Source organism: Centropristis striata, chromosome 19 (genome assembly GCF_030273125.1).
Source record: "Centropristis striata isolate RG_2023a ecotype Rhode Island chromosome 19, C.striata_1.0, whole genome shotgun sequence".
Lineage (NCBI taxonomy): Eukaryota > Metazoa > Chordata > Actinopteri > Perciformes > Serranidae > Centropristis > Centropristis striata.
In genome coordinates, this window is record NC_081535.1 from 12,902,318 (window position 1) to 12,924,917 (window position 22,600).

At 38.8% G+C, this 22,600-nt stretch overlaps 1 protein-coding gene across 2 annotated transcripts in view; it reads left to right on the forward strand.

The window, feature by feature from the left end:
* kcnn2 (potassium calcium-activated channel subfamily N member 2) overlaps window positions 1-20,781 on the forward strand; it is a 29,035-nt gene extending 8,254 nt beyond the window's left edge. The window contains exons 3-9 of one of the 2 annotated variants that reach the window (XM_059358024.1): window positions 5,425-5,843; window positions 6,145-6,286; window positions 6,880-6,990; window positions 7,236-7,363; window positions 10,239-10,247; window positions 14,893-14,962; window positions 18,737-20,781. In XM_059358024.1, the coding sequence (XP_059214007.1) occupies window positions 5,425-5,843; window positions 6,145-6,286; window positions 6,880-6,990; window positions 7,236-7,363; window positions 10,239-10,247; window positions 14,893-14,962; window positions 18,737-19,012 (1,155 nt within the window). In that variant the 3' untranslated portion in view covers window positions 19,013-20,781. The remainder of the gene's footprint in view (window positions 1-5,424; window positions 5,844-6,144; window positions 6,287-6,879; window positions 6,991-7,235; window positions 7,364-10,238; window positions 10,248-14,892; window positions 14,963-18,736) is intronic. The other variant, XM_059358025.1, reaches the window with a different exon arrangement.
* The last annotated feature ends 1,819 nt before the right edge of the window (window positions 20,782-22,600 follow it).

Genomic DNA, 22,600 nt, shown 5'->3' on the forward strand with positions numbered 1-22,600 from the left:
GTTTCGTTGACAAAACTTAACCAAGTGGTTCAATTTTGCAACGTTAACCACATCAGCGACTGTTACTTTATATGATATCCAGTAAACCAGGTATCATAGCTTTTCATCGTACAAGCCCTTTCGTGAGAATACTACAACTATGTGCAATACAGTATAGTATGTTTTTTTTTTTCTAATTTGGGTGAACTCATACTTAACCTAACGTACCTTAAACCGCTTACAAGTTCTCCAAATTTTCATTTAGTGTGTTTGCAAAGTTCAGCTTGAAATTGAATTTCCCCTTAGTTGGTTCAGTTTGTGTGAGTTTGAATTTGTCTTGATGTTTTGAGAACATTTCCATTCAGTCATGGAACATTTCTTTTCTCCTTTATTTTTTAACCTTGAAAGGCAGCGTTATAGTTTTTGGAGGGGTTGTGTTTCATTCACCTCCCTACTTCTCCGCTGCATACATGATCGCTTTAACCTTACATATTACACTAATTAGCTGGTGCCTTTATCCTAAGAGACTTACAATAAGAGCATTTAAACCATGAAACCCCAAAATTACAAGACGCACACAAAATTAATCAAATAAGTAAGTTGCTTCAAGTGCTGCATTCAGAAACAAGAGCCAAAGAGCTGATGGCCAGACTGAAGTCTTGTTTGCTTTCATTCTTTAAAGACATGTGTTTCACTGTGATTAAGTTCATTCACATTTTAAATCCTTTTACTTGCAGTGTTTAAATTATTTGTTAACCCCCTGTAACTAATTTAAAAGCGTCCTGTCTCATCAACTGTCTGACTCTCTGTTTCACATTTGGACATGATTTAAACAGACAGTTTATGGTTTTTCCACAGCAGATGTAGTCTCCACTGCTCTGTCATAACTGTTAGTTCTGCTGCTACCATGGAATATTTGATGCTCTGAGGTAAAGGGCCCTTGAGTATTGTATTTCAGGTCATCCATTACCATAATTGCTTTTACCCACCAAGTAGGCTTTCCTTATGCAACCTGCGTTTAAATGTTTAATTACATTGTTTTGAGGTAACAAACTTTGTAACTGCTTTTGACAGGCCGGGTTTGTTGTTTAAAATGTAAAATAAAACGCTGCTTGTGCTGTGTGCAAACAATAGATTTAGCTGCTTTCAGAGCACTAATTCTGTAAGTAAGAAACCGTAGCAGAGTGAAGTCACAGCTTGTGTTTCCGTGTCTACATTACACCCACTTGGAAAGCCGAACAAGACGAGCTGTGGTTAGAGTTACACACTTCTCTGACAGATGTCAGTTTGTTAAAGGAGTTCGGTGTCACTCATTTGATATGAACAACTACCTCTGAAAATTTAATTGATGTGTTTTCTGTGCTTGGGGGAAACTTTGATTGTAGCCTTTAAATAAATATAAATGAGCTGCGGAGGCTTTGTGGGTCAGTTGTACAGTTTGTTCGAGGACATGTGTTCGCTGTAGCCTGTTCTGTTTTTGCTGTAATGTGCCAGCTTGTTGACAGTTGATATTTCTTGCACAGGCGCCGTTGGACATATAATTGGCTCAGAAGCTATAATAAGCGCCAGTGGAGTTTCTGTGTAAAAGGGAGGCGGGCGGCTGCAGTGTCAGAGTGCCTCTGAAGCTGTCAGGCTGTAGTATGTGGAGCATTCATGTATGTCTGCGAGGAAAGTGGCAGCGCAGCACGTTATTGATTACTTCTTTGTGCCTTTCTTTGTCCTTGAATAGGGGCTTTCACTTCAATGTGAGAAATATGACTACTTCAGCAATTCAATTTTATGTAACATCACTGCTAAATTTACAATCTAGGTCACTGATCCCATTAGCCCTGCAGGATTGGGACAGTTTTTTACCTCTATAATGAGAAATTCCAAATTAAACTAAATGGAGAGTAGTTGGCAACATGCCGAGTCGTGCTGTGTGCCTCCAGTGTGTGTTAATATTATGATCATTTTATTTCTTATAGAATTATAACTGCTTTTTTTTACTCACAAATCAACATATCAGGTACTTAAACAGCTATGGGAGTGTATGATAGTTATTTGGGTGTGTAGGGGAGGGTGTTATCTTTCGTTTGACTTTTTAGAAAAAGCAAGACCCCGGAGGTTGATGAAATTTCGATATATCATAAACTTCCCCCTCCCTTTAAAACACAGAGCATTGCAATACCCTTAACTTCTCAACTCTACTCCGATTTCTAGCATAATATGTGATGACACAATGATGATTGAATCTACTGATGAAAGCCATTGAATTTGCAGCGTTGCAAACTGTAAATATTGCCGGACAAACAAAGTGAAAGTGAGACAAACGAGCGTAAAATGGAGATTTTCAAAACTGTAACTTTAACAGAGAGAATTTTTGTGTTAAAATGAGAATGATATGATAGTTTCACTCAATATGATACATTTAACTTATATTATTATAAGTTATAAGCATTATACAAGTTCTGGTATAATGCAGAATAAAGTGAAGGCTTGTGAAAAAACTGCAAGCTTGTGAGAGGCATTGTCTTTCATTCCTAATAACTATAAAAATCTACTGTGTCTGAACCAGGCATATTGATGCCACCAGTCCAGCACTAGAGGGGGAAAGCCCTGAAACAGAGACATTTGTCTTCTGCATTTGGCAAAACCTTTATAATCAATGGTGCACACAAAAAGCATGCTTTTGATATAACATTTTTATCTATTCAAGGTTTTTACAGTAAATGCTGCATGAAAATTTTGAAATTGAATATAAATCCAGTCCATGAAAGAATTAAAAAAGGAAAAGAAGAATAATAGAAAACCTTGATTTAAAGTATATATTCGATTCTTCTCCCTGCCTAATGCTGACAGGTATTTTGGGATTGGAAAGAAAATAGTCACTGAAAATGAAATCCTTGAATTTTAAAGATGAGCTGAGCTAAAAGCTGAAATGCCCTGTGCACAATACTGTTCTCATAGATATGAAACTGTAAGCAAAAACATGGTACTGCATGTGCATATTTTCATTCTTAATCCCTACAAGTCTCCGGACATTGCATAATTCATTACTATGCATATTAAGGAGATGTCCGACAAAATGTAATCATGTGCAGTTTTTCTTTTCTCTCCTTTAGAGAGACCTCTGCTCTCGTGGCACAAACAGCCGCCAGGAAACCTCGCTTGTATTTGCTGACAGCAACATTTTGTGAAATATCTACTGCCGGTTGTGACGGCCCTTACGCAGGCAGAGGACCTTGAGGTGATTGAGTGGATAGAGCAGGAGCAGCTGTGGAGAAATATCAGTGTGGCATGTCAAAAAGAGGAATTATTTGACAAAATGCAGGAGAAGCTAATACAGTTTGATAGTATTTCATCTGCAACCCACACCAGAAAGAATAAAACTCAGAGTTAGGAGTGAGATTGAGAGTGTTTCTATGACTGTAAGCATGACCAGGGACCCCTGCGAGCGAGCCGGTGATGGCGGTCACGGGCCCAGCCGTTAGTTCAGGGTGAATACACTGAGCAGTGAATCTTCTGGACGAGGATGACTATAGATTGGATTGAAAGTGATGAGGAGGAGGGAGGGGAAGAACAAGAGGAGGTAGCAACAGCGGCAGAGGTGACCATGTGAGGAAGCTGCTGTATATGACAGAGGACAGGGTGGAGAAGAGTGATGAGGGCTGTTGAAATCCACCCACACTGAAGTCCCCAGTGGAACGGCCTACCTTCTGGTCGGGGTGGCCAGGCGATCAGAAGCTAATGCTAATGTGGAGGCGGCAGATGTTCTCATCAGTATAGCGCTTCAAAGTTGAAAATGGATTCTGCATGCTGCTAATGTAACACTTATTTGTTTTTCCCCTGTTCTTTATTCAAGGAGGCTGAGAGCAGAGAGAGAGAAACAAACTCATTTGTGGAGTAGTAGACACACATATTAAAACAGACTTCTTACTACAAATTGCATACTTTACCTGAATTTTTGCCATTTATTGTTGAATTTTAGATCCCACAACCAAGGTGGTGTCTTTAAATGTCTAGTTATGTTCAACAAAAGTCAAAGGCATTAAAAAAACAGTAAATCTCTCTTTTGAGAAGCTTGAATTGCATAATACTTTCACTTTTTTTGCTTGAGAAAATGATATTACAATAGTTGTTGACTATTTTACTACCAATCGATCAACTGCCGTTTCGTTCTAATTTTTGAGTTACTTTCTACCTTCAAGACAGCTGCTGGAATCCATCCATTTCACTTTATTATAAAAGCTTGAACGCTTAAAGCTTGAGATATGTAATCACAGGGATTTTCTTAACACTCAAAAGGATAACTCCTTGAATGAACTTAATTAAATCACAAAAAGTATTTCCACAAAATGAAATGGCTTTCCTTCAGCATGAAGCAATTCTGTCAGATTAACTTAATGTTATTGATTCATTCATTAGGGTTTTTTCAACTTGATTTATTATGGTAGCTTAACTTGTTTAATTGGATTATGTTAACGTATTTACTTGGGTTGGTCTACTTATTGACTAGGCTTGATTCAACTTAATTTACTATGGTAGATTTAACTTATTTTCTTGGGTTGATTAAGGCCTTTAAAGTGAAGCTAATGGAAGTGTCCAAACCTGCATTCTTTCTAATGGCCAGCAGGGGTCGACTCCAGTACAAAGAAGTCAGATTGTACAGAAGTCTATGAGAAAATGATCCTACTTCAAACTTGATTTATTACCCCAGTAAACACTTTCCTAATTCGTTTTTTGTTATCAATTGCTAGTGTCAAATCTTCTTCAATGAAGCATGATGTTCATTCAGTAAATTATGGTCCCATTTAGAGTAAAATGGGCAATAAGGTTTGATTTAGAGTGGTGGTACCTTATGACTGGCAGGTCACCATCACAGTGCAATGTGTGTTTCTGTTTAGAACGTTGACCCTTTTCCACTGTGCCATGATTTAATAATTACCTCAATTCAAAGAATGACTCTTGAAAGTAAAAATATGCAACAACAAAAACAGAAACACATACAAGGCAGGACAAAACATATGAAAAACTTATAAAACACATTGCATACTTTAGGAAATTAATTCAGAAAAAGCCCCCATCAGACAGCCTTGTATGTGTCTGAAGGTCATTTCATGACATTGAACGAGTGCAGCATCCTCCCCTTATCACAGCAGTTATCTGTGATTATCTTTCCTCCTCCTAGTTTTAAGGACTACACAGTGACTTAGTGATATTTTTTTTCTCTTTCCAATGGGTAAAAATAATGTTTTTTATATACATCATTTGTTTTAAATGGGCAACAACAGGGGAGGAAAAAACTGCTAAGGTCTTTAAAAATGTGACTAAAAGCATAATTTAATGACCCAAGGCTATTTGTGACTTATTGTTTAATGGGGTTTAATGATTTCCTGTAGCTTGCTGTGTCACCATGATGGAAATGTTACCCTCCATCAGCCTCACTGTGCCCTTTCCTTGCAGTTATTTATGGTGGACAACGCAGCTGATGACTGGAGGATAGCCATGACATATGAGCGCATCTTCTTCATATGCCTGGAGATCCTGGTGTGCGCCATCCACCCCATCCCAGGGAATTACACCTTCACCTGGACAGCACGCCTGGCCTATTCCTATGTGCCATCCAAGACGGATGCAGATGTGGACATTATCCTGTCCATCCCCATGTTCCTGCGGCTGTACCTCATCGCTCGTGTCATGCTGCTGCACAGCAAGCTCTTCACGGACGCCTCGTCACGCAGCATCGGTGCACTCAACAAGATTAACTTTAACACACGCTTTGTGATGAAGACCCTCATGACCATCTGTCCCGGCACTGTGCTGCTGGTCTTTACCATCTCGCTGTGGATCATCGCTGCATGGACTGTGAGAGCTTGCGAGAGGTGCCTGGATCAGTTTCTCACGCTATGCAGCACTGCTCAGCATGAAACATAGATAAGGCATAAAAATAGATAATGTACACACTTCTTTGCCCACTCTGTGTCGGAGCATCGAGATAGAAAGATTTACTAGAGAAGATTAAAGCCCTGCAGTATTCTGACAACACGTTTAATCTTATATACAGTACTACACTGGATGTTTTTGTTTTGTTTTTTCAAAAATGAGAATTAGTCATGAAGTGAAGCTGCAGTGCATCTGGTGCATGCAGGTTAGTCAACCTATTGCATTTATTATTTATTACAGGTACCATGACAACCAGGACATAACCAGCAACTTTCTAGGAGCCATGTGGTTGATCTCAATCACGTTTCTTACCATTGGATATGGGGATATGGTCCCAAACACATACTGTGGGAAAGGAGTCTGCCTCCTGACTGGCATTATGGTGAGAAAATCAGACTGGGTGACTGCAGTTTAGTTTTTTGTTAATTTGCCAGTAAATTAGTTCTGATATCAGGTACAGATCCATCTACCTGGTTTCATACACATTTTGAATTTGCAAATAAAAAGAAATAAAAAAAAAAGGTTTTACACTTTATGTAGCAGGTGCCTACTGTAGTTTTGTGAAGATACACAGTTTGTGTTTTTCAACATTTGATGTTCAACTCGCTTTTTTAATTAGCCATCTTGTGGCGCCTTCTTCTTCTGCAGTTGTGTAATGTTTTTCCGGAGAATTTATGCCAAATACTGCTTATTGATGAACCAAATCCCATTAATTGCCTAATGGTCATGGATGAAAGCATGCATTCATTTGCATTTGTTATTTATTTATTTATCTGTAGAATTTTTCTTTTTTTCTTCAAGATTCAGTTTAGTTTGCAATATATTTGGGGGAAACCTAACTATTGGCACATTTGTGCGTGTGCGTGTGTGTGTGTGTGTGTGTCAAACTAACTATATTTCTTGACTAGAAAGAAAGAGGCAACTGGAATTAGTAAAAGTCCACGTTATATATCTGTGTCTCTTTTGCATTGACAGGGTGCTGGCTGCACTGCCTTGGTGGTGGCTGTGGTGGCAAAGAAACTGGAGTTAACCAAAGCTGAAAAACATGTCCACAATTTTATGATGGACACCCAGCTAACAAAAAGAGTAAGTAGTAATAGTAATATTTTTATTTTTTTTTACGTTTTTAAGGTTTTTTTCATGACTCACTGTCAACTTACATTTAATGGTTTAATGTTAATAAAAGATTCAAAAAGTAAGTTTGGGTGCAGCTAAGGAAAAGGCCCTGGCACCCATTGTGCTGAAGTTGAGTGAAACCTCTGGATTTTTTTTTGACATCGCAGCTATTTTTTGCATTCTTGACTCACATGTTACAATATTTTGCACCTCAGGTGAAAAACACAGCTGCGAATGTTCTCAGGGAGACGTGGCTCATCTATAAGAACACCAAACTGGTGAGGAAGATGGACCACGCCAGAGTCAGGAAGCACCAGAGGAAATTTCTCCAAGCCATTCACCAGTAGGTACCCCACTCTCAACCCCTGTCCTCGCTCCTCTCATGTCGGTCTAATCCCTTTTCATCCCGCAGTGTTTTGACTTGATTTGCTGATGCAACACCAACCTGAAATCTGACTTGTTTGACACCTGTAGCAAAAATATGTGCTCATATTACTGAAGGATCTTGTACTTGTTTCCTCTGAATTGTCTAACTTTACATTTGCAGATGTTGTAGTGAGTTGGCTTGTTGATTCTGCTCATTAAAACTTTGCACACCTGTGGGTCAACAGGTGCGCGGGAGAGGACCGACTGTAGTAGAACAAAGAACTCCGGCACACTGTCTGTGACTCTTTCAATTAAGAGATTTATTGCAAACAACATTTGGGTACAGGGACTTCCATCAGGTTATTATTATTCAAGACGATGGATGAGACCATTCTAAATAGGTTGGATGACCCAGTTTGGACTAATAAAGTCACACTACAGACTGGCATCACTCATTGAGTTATCAAAAATCCTAATCTCATCATAGTACCACAGGTCTGCAATATTAATAGACAGAAAACATCATACATGGCTTAAAGTATACACAGTAGCGATGCGGAAAGGGTACAAGTCATTTTATATGAAATGTGAGGATGACAAAAAATGTATAATTCGAAAGTTGAAAATATTGAAATCAGTGGATTGAATATATTTGTCTGTATATGCCAGCTTTTCCTTGTAACTGTGTATATTTTAACCTGTTCAGAACACAATTAAGTTACAAACAAAAATAAATATATATTGAAATGTAATTTATTTACTCTTGATGCAATCAAAAATCTGTAGAAATCAAAATAATTTGAATAAATTACTTTATGTCTGTTTTTTTCTGTCCATTCCAAAGAATAGAGAGTTTATTTAATTTTTAAACACATTTTTTAATTCAATTATCTTCATAAAACAGTATGTTCAAAGTCTCTCGAGCTGTATATTCTGTGTATTAATTGTATCAAATCCAAATACTCAGAATAAATGATTGGTCCTCATTCAACCTATTTAAGATGGTGTCTTCCATTGTCTAGAAAAAAAAACTAGATGAAGGTCTGCGTATTGAAATAATGTTCCGAATAAATCTCTTTTTATTGCAGATGTTACAGACGGTATGTGGCAGTTCTTTTTTCTATCATGAAGAGTGGTAAAAAATATGCAAGAGAACTACATTTATGTAAACACTATTCAGTAATACACATTCTTAGTAAGCTACATATTTTGTGTAAAATTGCATTTTCTCTTAATGAAATTTGGGGGAAACTCCCCCCTCAGTTTGTGGGTATGTTATGGAAATAGTCAGTCCTTATTTTTACAGAGGTATTCCTAAAACTAATTTTACCTTGAAATCTTCTCAAGTCTCAGAATTCACAGCGGTATGATATTGATCTCTTTCTCCCTCTCTCACCTTTTGCTGTCAGATTGAGTCTTGTGTGTCTCTCTCGCTGTAAATCAGATGTCAGGCTGACCTCGGGGCTGACACATGTGGGTTTCTACTTTTCTAGCTGCTGGTCAGACATTTACCTGTCAGCTAGTCTTTTAGTGAGTCCCCTGGGACCCCCTAAGTGCTACCTAACTCCAAAACAGTATCGATTTTAGCCTCACCTCACTCTTGTTTTTCTCCAACCTACAGTGCTTACAAGCACATCCAGTCTGTGGCTTTTTTAAATAACTGGCAATCAGCTCAGTGCTTTGTTAAAATCAGTAGCTGGATGTGCACTGATTGTGTTATTGTGTAGCTTTATGCTCAAATAAAATGTCCCGTTTGTATGTTTGTGTGCTTTCCGTGGTTTTATGTATGTATATGGGTCTTTGTGGTGTGCAACTTTGATTTGCTCATGAATCTTTTGAACATACATTTATTTTTCAAAGACATTAGGATGTTTAATGACGAGGCAGAGAGGTAGAGAAGTACACACACTGTCTGCTGCTGCTGCAACCTGCATCCAGATTTGTGCCGTTTAATAGCATTTTGTCATGGCTGCTTTGTCGAGTCATTATGTCCTTGCTGTCGTATTGAGGCGATTTGCAGCGGTGGTGACAGCGTCTCATGTCCACCTCCTGTTCTGTAGGACAGCCTAATAATGGAAATCCCTCGGAGCTAAAGCAAAATCTATAGTGAAGCAGATTCTGTGGGAAAAAAGTCACGTCCAGCTCTGTGTGCAAGGACTACTACTCAGCATGGTGTCAACATCCTCCTGTCACACCTTTATCTGCTATCTGTTTTGTTCACGAGGTAGTGTGTTCACAGGCCTTATCTTGGACAGTTTAAGTATTGCCAGTAGGTGAGATGAATATAGCACAGGAAGTGGCCTGACGGCGAGCAGATCGCTCAAGTAAAGGGTTGGAAAAAGGCCTACAGCCATCCTTGACCTGTCACAAGGTGATAGCAAACATCAAATCAGATACCAGTGTGCCTGTTTCCTCTGGTCAAAGCTGCAAGACAGAGTGAGAAACTTTCAGGAGTCTTCATCAATCACTGTAAAGGATGTGAGGTGTAAACAGTTGTGAAATGTGGCCATTCAGGCACCGTTTGTGTCGGTGGATGTTTACAGGAAGTTTGTTTTGATTTACTGTATTTCTGATAACCAGGACTAGAGTGCAAAGAAGGGGATTAGACTTAGAGAGCAAGCAGAGCTGCAGCTAGCAGAAACAGCAAACACGGAGAGATAACACGCTAGAAATAAGTCAAGAAACACAGTCGCTGCTGTTCAGAGGTGAGGTGACAGTGTAGAGATGAGGGTTCCAGCAGCCAGGCTTGAGAAAAACAGATTTTGCCATCTGAATATGTTTATCTGATGTTGTAATAATTCATTTGTCTACATGTTTCCTTTTTTCCTGTTTGTGTCGACACAATGCAATAGAGCTCGAAAGTAAGTCTTCGCCTCACACGTAGATACAGACCTGTTGTGTGCATGCTAACGAGAGCTTGTCCTTTAACCCAATAATGTGACTAAAAAATTACACTCCCTCATTTGATAAGTGAAATTCATGCCATGGAAAATGTCGATTGAATCGTTTCACATGACACAATCATAATTTTATTTCATTTAGGCTGCTACAAGGGTTTTTATTTGATGTCTGTTTAACTGAGTAGCATGTCAATTTGATAAAATACACATTAGTCTCACATTTTTATTCAATCTTTTTGCAAACAAGCACCTTTAAATAACCAGCACGGACACCTTTTTTACGTTTCATTATTGACTAGACCCATGCAGCACTTTGTAAACACACCCACAGATGCAGTTTAAGTGAATTTCAATTATCGGTGATGGAGGGTGTTTTTCTTTCCATTTCTGCATGGATGTGATGAGAATTTGATCTTTAATCAGAAAGCCACTGATTAAACTCCAATCAACTGTGCTTTCACGTACCGAAGGATGACGACTAGAGCTCTACAGGAGACAGACCTGCAGTAGCACAAGTATATAATTTACAATATTTCCTCAAGTCATGTTATATTTGTCAGCAGTCATGCTCATACAGATCAGGGCTCAGGGTCATCTTTCGGCGTGTGGAACCATTGTTACGCCTGTTGCTACATTTGCAGCCACATTTTCCTCCATTTCTCTGTTGGATGACGCAGTAGCAAAAAGACGCTGATCTGGTGTTATCATGGCTGATAAACAGCATAATAACACGGACATACAGCAGTCATGAAGTGGAATTAGCAGAGTTAGACATAGACACACTTTAGCATTTACCAGGGCCTACACAAAAATATTGTGGTGTAGCGCAACAAATTTTAAAAAATTTAGAACAAATAATTAAATAATATGTATATATGAACAAATAAAGAGTCATGAAATAAGATTGTGTAGCAAACGAGCAGAGAAGTTTAAACGGTTAGAAGCTAAAAGTGACGGCCTGACAGCTCCCCAAAGGTGAAGCCAAAACATCTCAACCGCCCCCTGGTGGCTGGCTGCAGTATAGGTCACAAGCCCCGCCCCCTCCATGTTAGCAGATAGGTAAAAAAAAAAGGTTTTCTGCCATTTAAGGTAGTTCTTATCACATAGATGTATGTTAAAGTGTTTATTTTTTTGAAAAAAAAAATGATATTTTTTAATTACAATGTCAATGCTGTAAAGGGGAGGGTGTTATATCATTATTGACAGTTCTGATTGATTTACAATTGGTCAAGCTGGTTTATGGGTGTGAAGGCAATATGGCAGCTGCAACACTGATCACTAATGTGCAGACTTTGGCTCCAAATGTGCAAGATGGAAGCTCCCATATTTGAGATATTTTGGCTTCATTTTTGGGAGGAAGTGGTGATGCGTCATCGATCTTTATATACAGTCAAATGCAGTTTGAGTAAAACCAATGAATATGCATTTCAAATAGTTTGGTAAAAATAATGGCTAAATAGGTAAACTACCTATATATATGTAGTAGGCTAATCGCCTGGTATGGTTGTTAGATTTATGCTTATAAGTTGGCTACATTTGTTTTTCTAAAACACCAACATCAGGATGGTTTATTTGTTTACTTTTGTATAGAATTTCTGTTGCAATTCTGGTCTCTTTCAAACTAACATGAATATTGACGGTTTAATTGTATGAAAAATACCGTAACAGTATTGTAAAATATTGTAATAAATCTATGCAAAAATAATTATAGTTAATGGTGTTAAATAATATTCAAATAATAATCAAATCAAATGAACATATTTGGAACTTGGTGGGTGGTGTTGATGAAACAGTGCTTGAGATCGGGGTTCAGGGCTTGAGGGTTGGGGGTGCGTGTTAAAGAAAAGGTTGGGAACTGCTTGTTTATTACACCACAGGCATGATGTTGCATCCATGCAACCAAATGTCTAGCAGTATGTTTTAGGCCATTACAGCTGTCTTAGTGCAGTCATCCCGTCCCCTTCGGGGACCTTGTTCCATCTACAAGGTTGAAGTGGGAGTCACAGTGAGTAGCAGGGGAGTGAGTGCTTGTTAGCTCAGAGATCAGTGGATCGCGGAAACAGGAAAGTGACCTGAGAGGAAGGTCAGGGTAAAGCCTCCGCGCAATCCCGTTTGAGCCCGAGAGGCTGCGAGTGTGACGGACAGCATGAAGCTGTCAGCAGGGACAGAAAAAAAACAGTCTGCAGAATAGTCACCCCGTCCATTATACAAGAGAAATTAGCATTTCTTTCCACAATGAGGTAAAAGGAGGCTGTGACAAAGAAAGCAAGGCGAGGGGGTAAAAAAAATATGGTGCAGCACTAACTGAGATTGCTTTAACTGATTTAGTGGGGTATTGAAAAGCTTAGCGTTGCCGTTTTCTCCTGATGAATAGCAAGCAGATTTAGAGTGCCCATTGAGAAGGAGAAATGCTTATGAGAAGTGATTGACTGAAGGAAAGAGACATGTAGAATATAAAAGACAGGGCGACGGGGCTTCTGCTTCGTGACCTCGAGCTGCCCTGTACTTTGACCCCATCTGACAGCTATTGGTCATCCAACTGTGAAATGTTTAATTTTAACAGGTCTTACCTCAACTGTAAAGTCATTTAACATTTAATATATATTATCTTATTTCATTTTAGAGGCTTTAGTTTTTCTTTCACCTAAATAATAAAAGTGCAATAGTATTCTGTACTTAGAGTCTGCTCTGTATGAAGCATTACGGTCCTCAGATATCAGGACACCTTCCCTTGCCTGTGGATTCCTTTAGTGACTCCTGTGGCACCCTCTGTTGGTCTAACCTGTCATCTTCACTCCACATCTGCCTGTCTCCAGGAAACAGAGAAATGATCCCACATTGCATGAGAATGGGTGCATCTTTGCTAATTACCAGACTCCCTCTTAAATCCCTTCTCGATCTGCATTACTGTTATTGCCTTCGATTTGCACACAACCTAATAATCAGCTCAAACTGCCTCCATGTCTCAGTTAGTTATCGGCTAAAATATATTATACATTGGCAAGCTTGCCGTTACACTGCTATTCTGTGTATTGTGCCCAGTTTAATTTAGCATGCGTGGGTGATTCTGGAAAAAAAATACCCTCTTTAATATCTTGAAGCCACGTGTGGTCGACACTCTACAATACTGCACGATTGCTGTTTTTGAGCCCCCTGAGAGGATGAGTAAAACAGGCTTTAGAAGCCTAATTAAACAGGAGATGTGAATTATTCAAGCATGTTGGATAAAGCAGGAAAGTTATTTTTTTTGTTCACTTTACAAGTAGGATTTTCAGTTGATTAAAAAAAATAAGTGGGCCATAAGATAAGTGAGTGGAAAATTATGCCTTTCAGGACTTTTTATAACACAAGTAATGTGTCATTTTCTAATTAAGATGCAAGATTAACAGGATTTGTATCGTATGCAAGTGTGGTTGTATGAGGTACGTCTCCATAGTCAGTGCGGTACCTACAGCAGTTTGGAGAAGCTGGCGGAGCTAAGCAATGTGCTGCTGTGGATTGGGGCAGCAGCAAAACATATTTTAGCCACCTAAAAAATCATTGTGTGAGCTATATTTAATTTATTCACACCATTTTACCTTGCTATCGGGCAGCCCCCCTCCAGTCCCCTCAGAAGTTCCCCTCCTCTCTCTTTCAGCCATTCAGCAGCAGATTATTTATTCTGTGTACTTTGATTCATTAAAGTATCATCTTGTCTCCATAGAGAACAGTATTTTCTCCTTGCTGTCAAAATTATTCATTTTTATCTCCTTGCATTTGTTGTCTCTTCCATAAACTGCGGAAAGTCTGACCCAAACAGTTGATCTGCGGTGTAGTACAGCGCATGGCACAGTAAGAAAATACTCTAAATAAAGCATACATTTAAACTGCTTTTTTTTAGGTGGCTGAAATACATTTAGCTGCTGCCCCCTGTCCACAGCAGTGCACTGCTCATCTTACGTGTCTGTTCTCCTACCTGCTCCTCCAAACTGGGTACGTGTTGATGTTATGCTCTAGGCGATACGCTGACTATGTATAAGTACCTCATAGAACCCCACCTGAAAAAAATACAAACTATCCCTGTAAGCTGTAAAATTGTGAAAAACTTTCTAATTTTCTCAGTTCCAATGCCACTTTTCCACTTTTTGCAAAAGGAAATTGGTCCATATATGTGCAGATTGCTGCTAACAAAAGATAAGACATAAAACTGTTTATTATCTGTTGCTTTTGAGTGACTAAATATTTCATAAACTTAAACAAAGAAAAGTTGGTTTAACTAGAAGGAAAACTTTAACGGCAAAACATTGGGCCTATTTTTGATGTTTTTATTATCTGACATGTCAAGTAACTGATGGTATGAGTGCCCCTACTTCCTTTATTATGGTTGTATGCATTGGTTGAGTAGGATGTGGGGCTGCTCTCGTTCTCCTCAGTGGCAGCTCTCCCCTCCGGTCTCTTTTCCACTTGCATGCAGCTCAACCAAACAGACTGACCCCCTGCATTCTCTACACACATCCTGTGCATGTCCTAGGAGTGCTCTCCGTGTGTATGCCTTGTGTGTGCACAAATTTAATGACAAAATTCTGATAGCGTTAATTTATTGGGTTCTGAATGGTCTTGTGTTCAGATTGAGAAGTGTTAAAATGGAGCAACGCAAGCTGAATGACCAAGCAAACTCACTAGTGGACCTTGCTAAGGTAAGCTAGACTACTGCTGCATCGTACATTAGGACACACAACTATCCTGATCTTTCCTTTGTGTGATTGAAGTCAATGCATGCTGGCTCACTCGCTGTTTGCTGATATAATCAAAGTCTACAGGTGTCAAATAAACAGACAGGCTGTTCACAGGGTGATTAAAAATAAATCTGTGTGATGCTTCTGGTTGTCTGCGCTCACCTGAGATTCTGATCTTTGGGGTTTGAAATAATAATAACTTCATTTTACTTCACAGAGTAAATTACTATCCCCAGGACATGTTCTCCGGGAAATAACTGAATGAGAGTGAGGAGAAACCCCTTTTGTGTCTGCACCGTTTTTCACTTTATGTATTCTCTGATGTTTGTCTCCAGCTGCACTAAACAGAAGTTGACAAACCTTAGGGAAAGACCAGGCAGTGCGCCAGCCTGACACAGCAGAAACAGTAACCTGGGAAGGGAGACACACTGTGATCTGATGATTCAGCCAGAAGTAAAGGCAGAGAAAGAGAGGAGAGAAAGGCAAAGAGCTTTGACACTCAAACGTACAGCACAGTCGAACTGGAATCAGGCCAGCGTGTCATGAAAGGTATTAGTTAATATTGCCCAATCACCTGGTGCTGTAAAACGGTAGCGAGAGCTGGGACGTGACATTGGATATAAGGTGGCTTAAAGCCAGTGCCACTCAGCTGGATCTGTAGTCGCTGCTGCTATATGAGTCTATTGCCATAAGAGGGCAGAGTAGCTTCAGTCCCCTCATGCTCTCAGAGGAAAGATGGAGCCAAATAGAGCTGAACATATCATTGGCAGCTGCATCGCCACTGCAGTGCAAAGTGAAATTCCTCAGATCACAATGTATCCCCTTAACTCATTATCTCCTCCACAGTCTATTATAGAAGATGTTTTTTCATTTTAAAGTGATGCTCTGTTGGTGAGAATATTATTTCTTTAGACAGCATTTTCTTCCCTTTGCCATTCAGGCTGAATTATATGTCCTCAAAATTGCTAAATTGCTCGCTCAAGCTGCTTTTTAAAACAATCTCTGCCACTCTCCTCTCTCTCTTTCTCTCATTCTCGTGTCCAGAAAAGGCTTGATGGTGTCAATTTGTGGTTTTATTATACAGTTGAAGTGGATCCATATTCTTGCTCCATCAGTTTCATCCTCTATTTATAATATTTGTTCCCTCATGGTTTACTGGGCCTCTTTTCTCGGTTTCTGGCGTTTTATACCATTACTTTTTAATGCGTTCTTGTTAGATTGCATGATTTACGGATGAGGCCCGGACTTGGGTCTGCACAGCTCCACATGCAATCAATTTCTTAGTCAAAGAGGGAATTTCATGTGCATTAGATGATATATCCATGGGTTAAAGTTCCCCTCTAATCAAAAGGTTTTTTTTATTTATTTATGCCCTCTTAAAATGTATGACCTTGACTATACTGACTGTAAAGTTTGAGGCGTTTTTTCTAAGACAGCCAATCAAAAGACGTAAAATAAACCTAAAACCTCCAGCGCAGAGCATAATTTTCAGTACAGAGAGCAAAAACAACAGTAACATTGTAGCAGATATGATTGTATGTGCCACAGCCACTGCCAGTTACAAGCTAACAAGCTAACAAACAACATAGAGATGCTAACATGTATGGCTGAATCTCTCAGATGCTTCTTCTTACAGAGCAAATAGACACGTGCAAAGCTCGGCAGCCGGCTTGCACTGCTCCTTTATCGGTCAACCTAGCGTGATTAGCGGTGGTTGCTGAGGCAGAGATCAGACCAGACATCTTTATGTGGGAAAACTATGTTAAAGAAGATATAAATCATAGGAAAGTATTTGGTCATCGCTACATGAACTGTTTAAATGTTGCATTGCATCTCTGAGGTCTCTCATTAGATTAGTGTTTATGTAAGTAATACACACAGTGAAACCCTTGTCTGCACTAGCCGTCAAGTTGAGTGGTGTCAGTGCTACTTTAGTTCCCACTGATTCACATAAACAACCTATCCCATTATTCCCGCCTCAACTCAGAAGGGGACAAGGTAAGTGATGGATGGCATCGCCTCCAGGCTGCCTGGGATTATTAGTCCTCTGCTGAATAATACCTCAGAAACCGCCCTCCAGCAGCATCACCCCCACGCCTCATCCGAAATGTGACATGGATCTCTTTAGTGTGTTGTTGACTATGTTTGAAGACTGAACCTCGGCAGCAGCTACAGTATATAAATATATTTTAAAGTTCTGTGAACAGATGGTTGACGCATTAAAAGAGCAGAAAGCATCATGCAAACTCAGCAGGCACCTTTCCTGTCTCATCAAGGTCATAGGCTAATGTACTCTGGTCTGCATGGAAACATGAACCCTTGTAAACTGGTCATATAAATCCTGCCCTTCTCAGCCAGTCGTTAACAGGAAATTGTTCTCAAGGTTGTAAATTAACCTGATGTTCCCCTGACCATTTTTAATGTGGACTTTACTTTCCTGCTTTTAACCTCTACTCCTCCAAGACTGGAGGACAATGGGACACTTGTCAACAAAATGGATAACATAGACTCCATGACAGAACCACCATAAATGCATTTACATTAACTTGTAAACTTCAATCAGCTAGTTTTCGATAATAATTGATATTTCTATAATTATCATATTAAGCATTTTGTTTTCGATGCTGAGATTTCAGGATAGGCTCACCAATATTTCAGCTTTGTCTTTAAAACAATCCCCACATGCCTGTATGTTGAAAGAGTTTTTGTTCCTCTGTCAAAAAATTTCAATGCAAATCACTTGAATTGACAAAATCCCCGGTCCTTGTTCAGTAAAAAAAAAGTGCATTTCAAAGTTCAGTCAAAACTGATATGAGGTTTCAGCAGTATGAGTCACATCAAGTAGGTGTATTTCAAAGCTACTCTGTTCTTTGTATTTATTTATGCTTTATTTAATAACTACATATACAAGACAGACTTACTGAAAACTGCTATAAGACGCAAGTATCATAAGTGGGGATGATACCCACGGACAATATCTACTTGATTTGTCTAACTCAGGCTGCTGAAGCCCCATATTGACCTCATTCATTCAATCATTAATTAATTCATACATTCATTCATTATCCTTAGCCCCTTATCCAACTCGGGTCACTTGGGGACTGAAGCTGATCCCAGCTGACTTTGGGCAAGGTCGCCAGACTATCATAGAGCAGACACATAGACCGTCAACCATTCATGCTCTCACTCACTCCTATGGGCATTTTAGAGTCACCAATTAAACCTGAGATGCATGTCTTTGGACTGTGTGAGGAAGCCAACGGATTGAGAGAAAACCAACACTGGCACGGGGAGAACATGCAAATTCCACACAGGAGAGCCGCAGGCGACAGGGCTAACCACTATAACACCGTGTAGCCAATATTTTGGCTTCAGACGAACTTTAAAATGATGAGAGAACAAACAATTGCAATGTACGTGGCCAGAAACTCCATCGAGTTGATTTCAGGCAGACTTGAAAAACTGTGACCTTATCCTTTGATTGTTTTTGTGTCAGACAGGTAACAGGTAATAATTGCTATTCATATTATTTTTTTAATCTAAACAGAATGTGTTGAGAAAGTGAATCTATTTATGTGAAGTTCACACTACTACTATTTCCTTTCTTCCCTTTTTCAGAATGAGCTCTTTCAGCTGGCTATTTATTGAAGTAATAGTTAATAATGGATACATGCAATACTTGTCCAACAAAAATAAAATAATCACATTCAGTGTGTTTCCTCTCCCCTCTTCCAGACTCAGAACATCATGTATGACATGATATCGGACTTGAATGAGAGAGGAGAGGACATGGAGAAGAGGATTGCTCTGCTGGAGACAAAGCTGGAGACTCTACTGAGTAACTTGCAGGCTCTGCCAGGACTCATCAGCCAGGTCATCAGCCAGCAGCACAGGGACTTCCTGGAGGTGCAGCTCCAGCCTTATGACAAACACAGCCCTGAGCGCTCGCAGTCAGTGTCCCGACGGAGGTCGTCCTCCACAGCACCGCCCACCTCCTCCGAGAGCAGCTAGAGTCCAAGGGGAACGCCTCCACTGAAGACTTTTGCCATCATATGGCCAAGTTGCATTTATCGTAAAGCCTTATGGTTTCAATAAGTATTATCCAAATTCTGATGACAGAATGCAAGATACTGGGGACAATGCATTTTAATGGATAACTTCATGCTGTTATTTGTTTTTTATTACCTCAAAAGATGATGTTATCCTTGCTCTGGTGACATGACCACAAATAATGGCGCTTCCCCTCAGTAAAAGGCCTATCGATGGGGGTATGATACGAACTCTACTCCATCTCTATGCAGAGATAGCCAGTTTTAGGTGGCAAGGTTACCATGTGTGAAACTATTGCACTAAAATAGTGCTTCTCACAGACTTTGTGCTTCCGCTGGCTTGATTCAGTTGCCGTGTTCCTCAAAGCAAACTGAGAAACCACTGAGAAATCAGTCAGGAAGCATGACAGTGATATTGAGGAAAAGTGCTGTGTTTGATGGACTGGAGTGAACTGAGAGCAGACGGCAGATGAAAATCGCTCCTGCACACTGTCACTCAGAGATAACTTAAAAAGCTTGAAATGAGGAAAAAAGCATATATCTTTTAGGTTAGAAACAGCATCAACTATAGCGGTTTTCTTTTGCAGGGTGCCCCTGTAGAATGACTATTTTTGGGGCAACACTGCAAATAATTTAATCCTCTAGTCAAAATGAATGCATCAAAATCTGTACTTGCACTTACTTTTTAATCAATGCACTTCAATGCTGACTGACGTATGATATAAAGATACGTTGCTCATTAAAAGAAGAACATTTGAGATGTTTGGGCATGGGTTTATTATTGTCAATTCTCAAGTTGTGGCTATAGTGTTGATGAAACAAGTCAAAGCCCTTTTTTTGTTTACGGCAAAGAAGCATTAACTCCGACCTGTAGAGGTCTACAGAAATGTAATTGAGTGATCACAAGCTCAGTATTTACCCCTTGTCTTGCTGTGTCTCACCTCCTGTCCTTCCTTCCTGTGCTATTTATGCTTGCTGTCACCCCAGCCGGGCAACAACAGATGCTGAACAACAACTCGCTGAAACCGTATCTACCTTTTAAAAAGAAAATGCCTATTTTTATATATTTTGATGAGGACAAGCACACCTCTACACACACTACAACAACTAAACAAGCAACAATAGGGATATATGAAGTGACAGACTCAGCATATCTAGCACATGGTTTCATATTTCTTGGACCGGAGATAAGATACATATCATTAGGTTCTTTCCTGAACTTGATTATAGACTATTTAAAAATTGCATTATTCTTCAGATTGCATTTATTTTTTACAGTAAAAGCTTTAGGTAACTCTGTTGGCTGAGCTGGAAGAGCAATATTCAATAGCAGAACTGGTGACTCTACCTACAGTGGTTGACATTTATTAGGCTCTGAAGTTTTAATGTCAGAAATCAAATTAAGATATTTAAATTGGATTGAAATTTCCTCCTTGGCCTTTCATACAGTCTATCTCTGTGTGAACTGTGTGAAAAGCCCTGATGTGGCCCAGATACCCTCTAGATATAAATATTCACAGGTGTTAATGTGACCTTTTCAAGGTTCACGGAGTACAGCATGGGTCAGAGGAGATCATGAAATCAGCCGCTCTGATGTTGTTCAACCAGCCCACCCACTAACCAATCAGATGGTCAACAAAATGACAGCTGTTCAGTCCACAAACTTCAGCAACATAGAAACCAATGAGAGATTATACTGTATGCGACTTAAACAATAAACAATTAAACAATGAAAAATATACAATCTGAGTGGCCTGCATCCTTCTTTTACTGTGTGAGAATTTGTAGATAATAGGACAAGGTAAGTGTGTTTGTGTGTGTTCCTGCATAAACAGGAGAGACAGTTACATCCACATATATTAGTACGTTTTGGTTAAAATTACTTTTCAATTTATTTTATTTGGATTTGGTGTAGCAACCTTTCTTAATTTGAGTGGAAACAACTGAAGGAGGCGTGCATTTATATTCAGGGTAAATTTTGCCCTAGATACTATTGTGTAGATATTCTGAAGTAGACTGTAAGAGGCTGAACTCCAGTGGTAGAAGTCTCTTTTTCATAAGTAAAATTACCACAAGCAAAATTCTTACATTGAAAATCCTACTTGAGTAAAAGTGCACAAATGTAATCAGTCATAAAAAAGAAAGGAATAAAGCTCACTATGCAGAAAAATGGCCCCAATTCACTGGCATATTACATGAAATCATTACATTGTTACTGATGCATCAATGATTAAGCACCTATAGCAGCTCGTAGTTTTAACAACTTTATCCACAATTAGGTACAGTATTTAGATCCATGATTCTGAGCCGTGACTATAAGGGCCGGACCCCTTCAAAGGATCAGAAGCTAAATTTGGGGGAGTAAGATGTTAAATGTGATAGAAAAGCTGCAACAATAAAGTTCTTGTCCCTCTTAAAAATGTTAAGTTGGAATATGTCTCTCTGATGGAAATGAGAAAAACTGACAAGAGTACATTGACAGGTGATAAGGATAAATATACAATAATGTGCAAATATCAACAATAGTATAAAATACAACATAATGAAGGCAATAAATAACAATAAATGGGCAGCTGTAATATTTTTAAAGATATAATCGCTCATTTATTGCAGAGCTTGTTTCCTTAGTATTAGTTAATATTTTACAGCTTATAGTGCACACTGACTTTTAACCCCACATATGTAGATATGGAAGTTTGTGAAGATTGGGATGAGATATTATTTTTGTTCAAAGAAAACCTCTCTGAAATCCTTATATTTGTCCCAGTTTAATGAAATGAGATACTGTCTCGACCTTTTCAAAAAGATTTTAAGGATGTTTGTTGAATTTTTTTGTCCTCATGGTCAACGCATGGTTCATAGCATAGACATAATCTTTTTTTTTTTTAATTATTATTATTTTTTGTCTTTATTGACAATTAAGGAACATTACAATCATGAGGTCAGACAAAAAGGGATTACAAGAAACAAATGTCACGAAACAAATAACTTATCGGGAGAAATAGATGTAAAAAATAAAATTTTAAAAATTTTAAAAATCATATAGTTATTAGAAATTAAGGTTATACATTCATCAGGCTGTCATAATATTGAAGAAATAGTTCATTTTTTTGTCTTTTACAATTCTGAGAGACTTAAGAAGATGGTTGAATTCAAGTAGAACCACCTTAAACTTTAGCTTAGTTTTAAGAAATATGTGTTTGTGTATAAAGATCTTACAAGAGAGGATTAAGAAATTGGTTACAAATTCAACCGATTTGTTACACTGAGTAAAATAATAAAGAACATATTTTTGGTGAATAGGTATGAGACACTAAGAAAGTTAGATAAATTATTTCTCAAGTCCATCCAAAAATCCTGCACAACATTACATTCACAAAATGCATGAGCAATAGATTCCTCCACATCACAGAAGACACATTTACTATCCATATCCATAAACTTAGATAGCATTGCATTGCAACGGTAGATTTTGTGTAAAATGATAAAGTGTATTTCTTTAATCTCATTGGAGAAGCGTCTATCGGTTCACAGTGTTACGTTATACGTT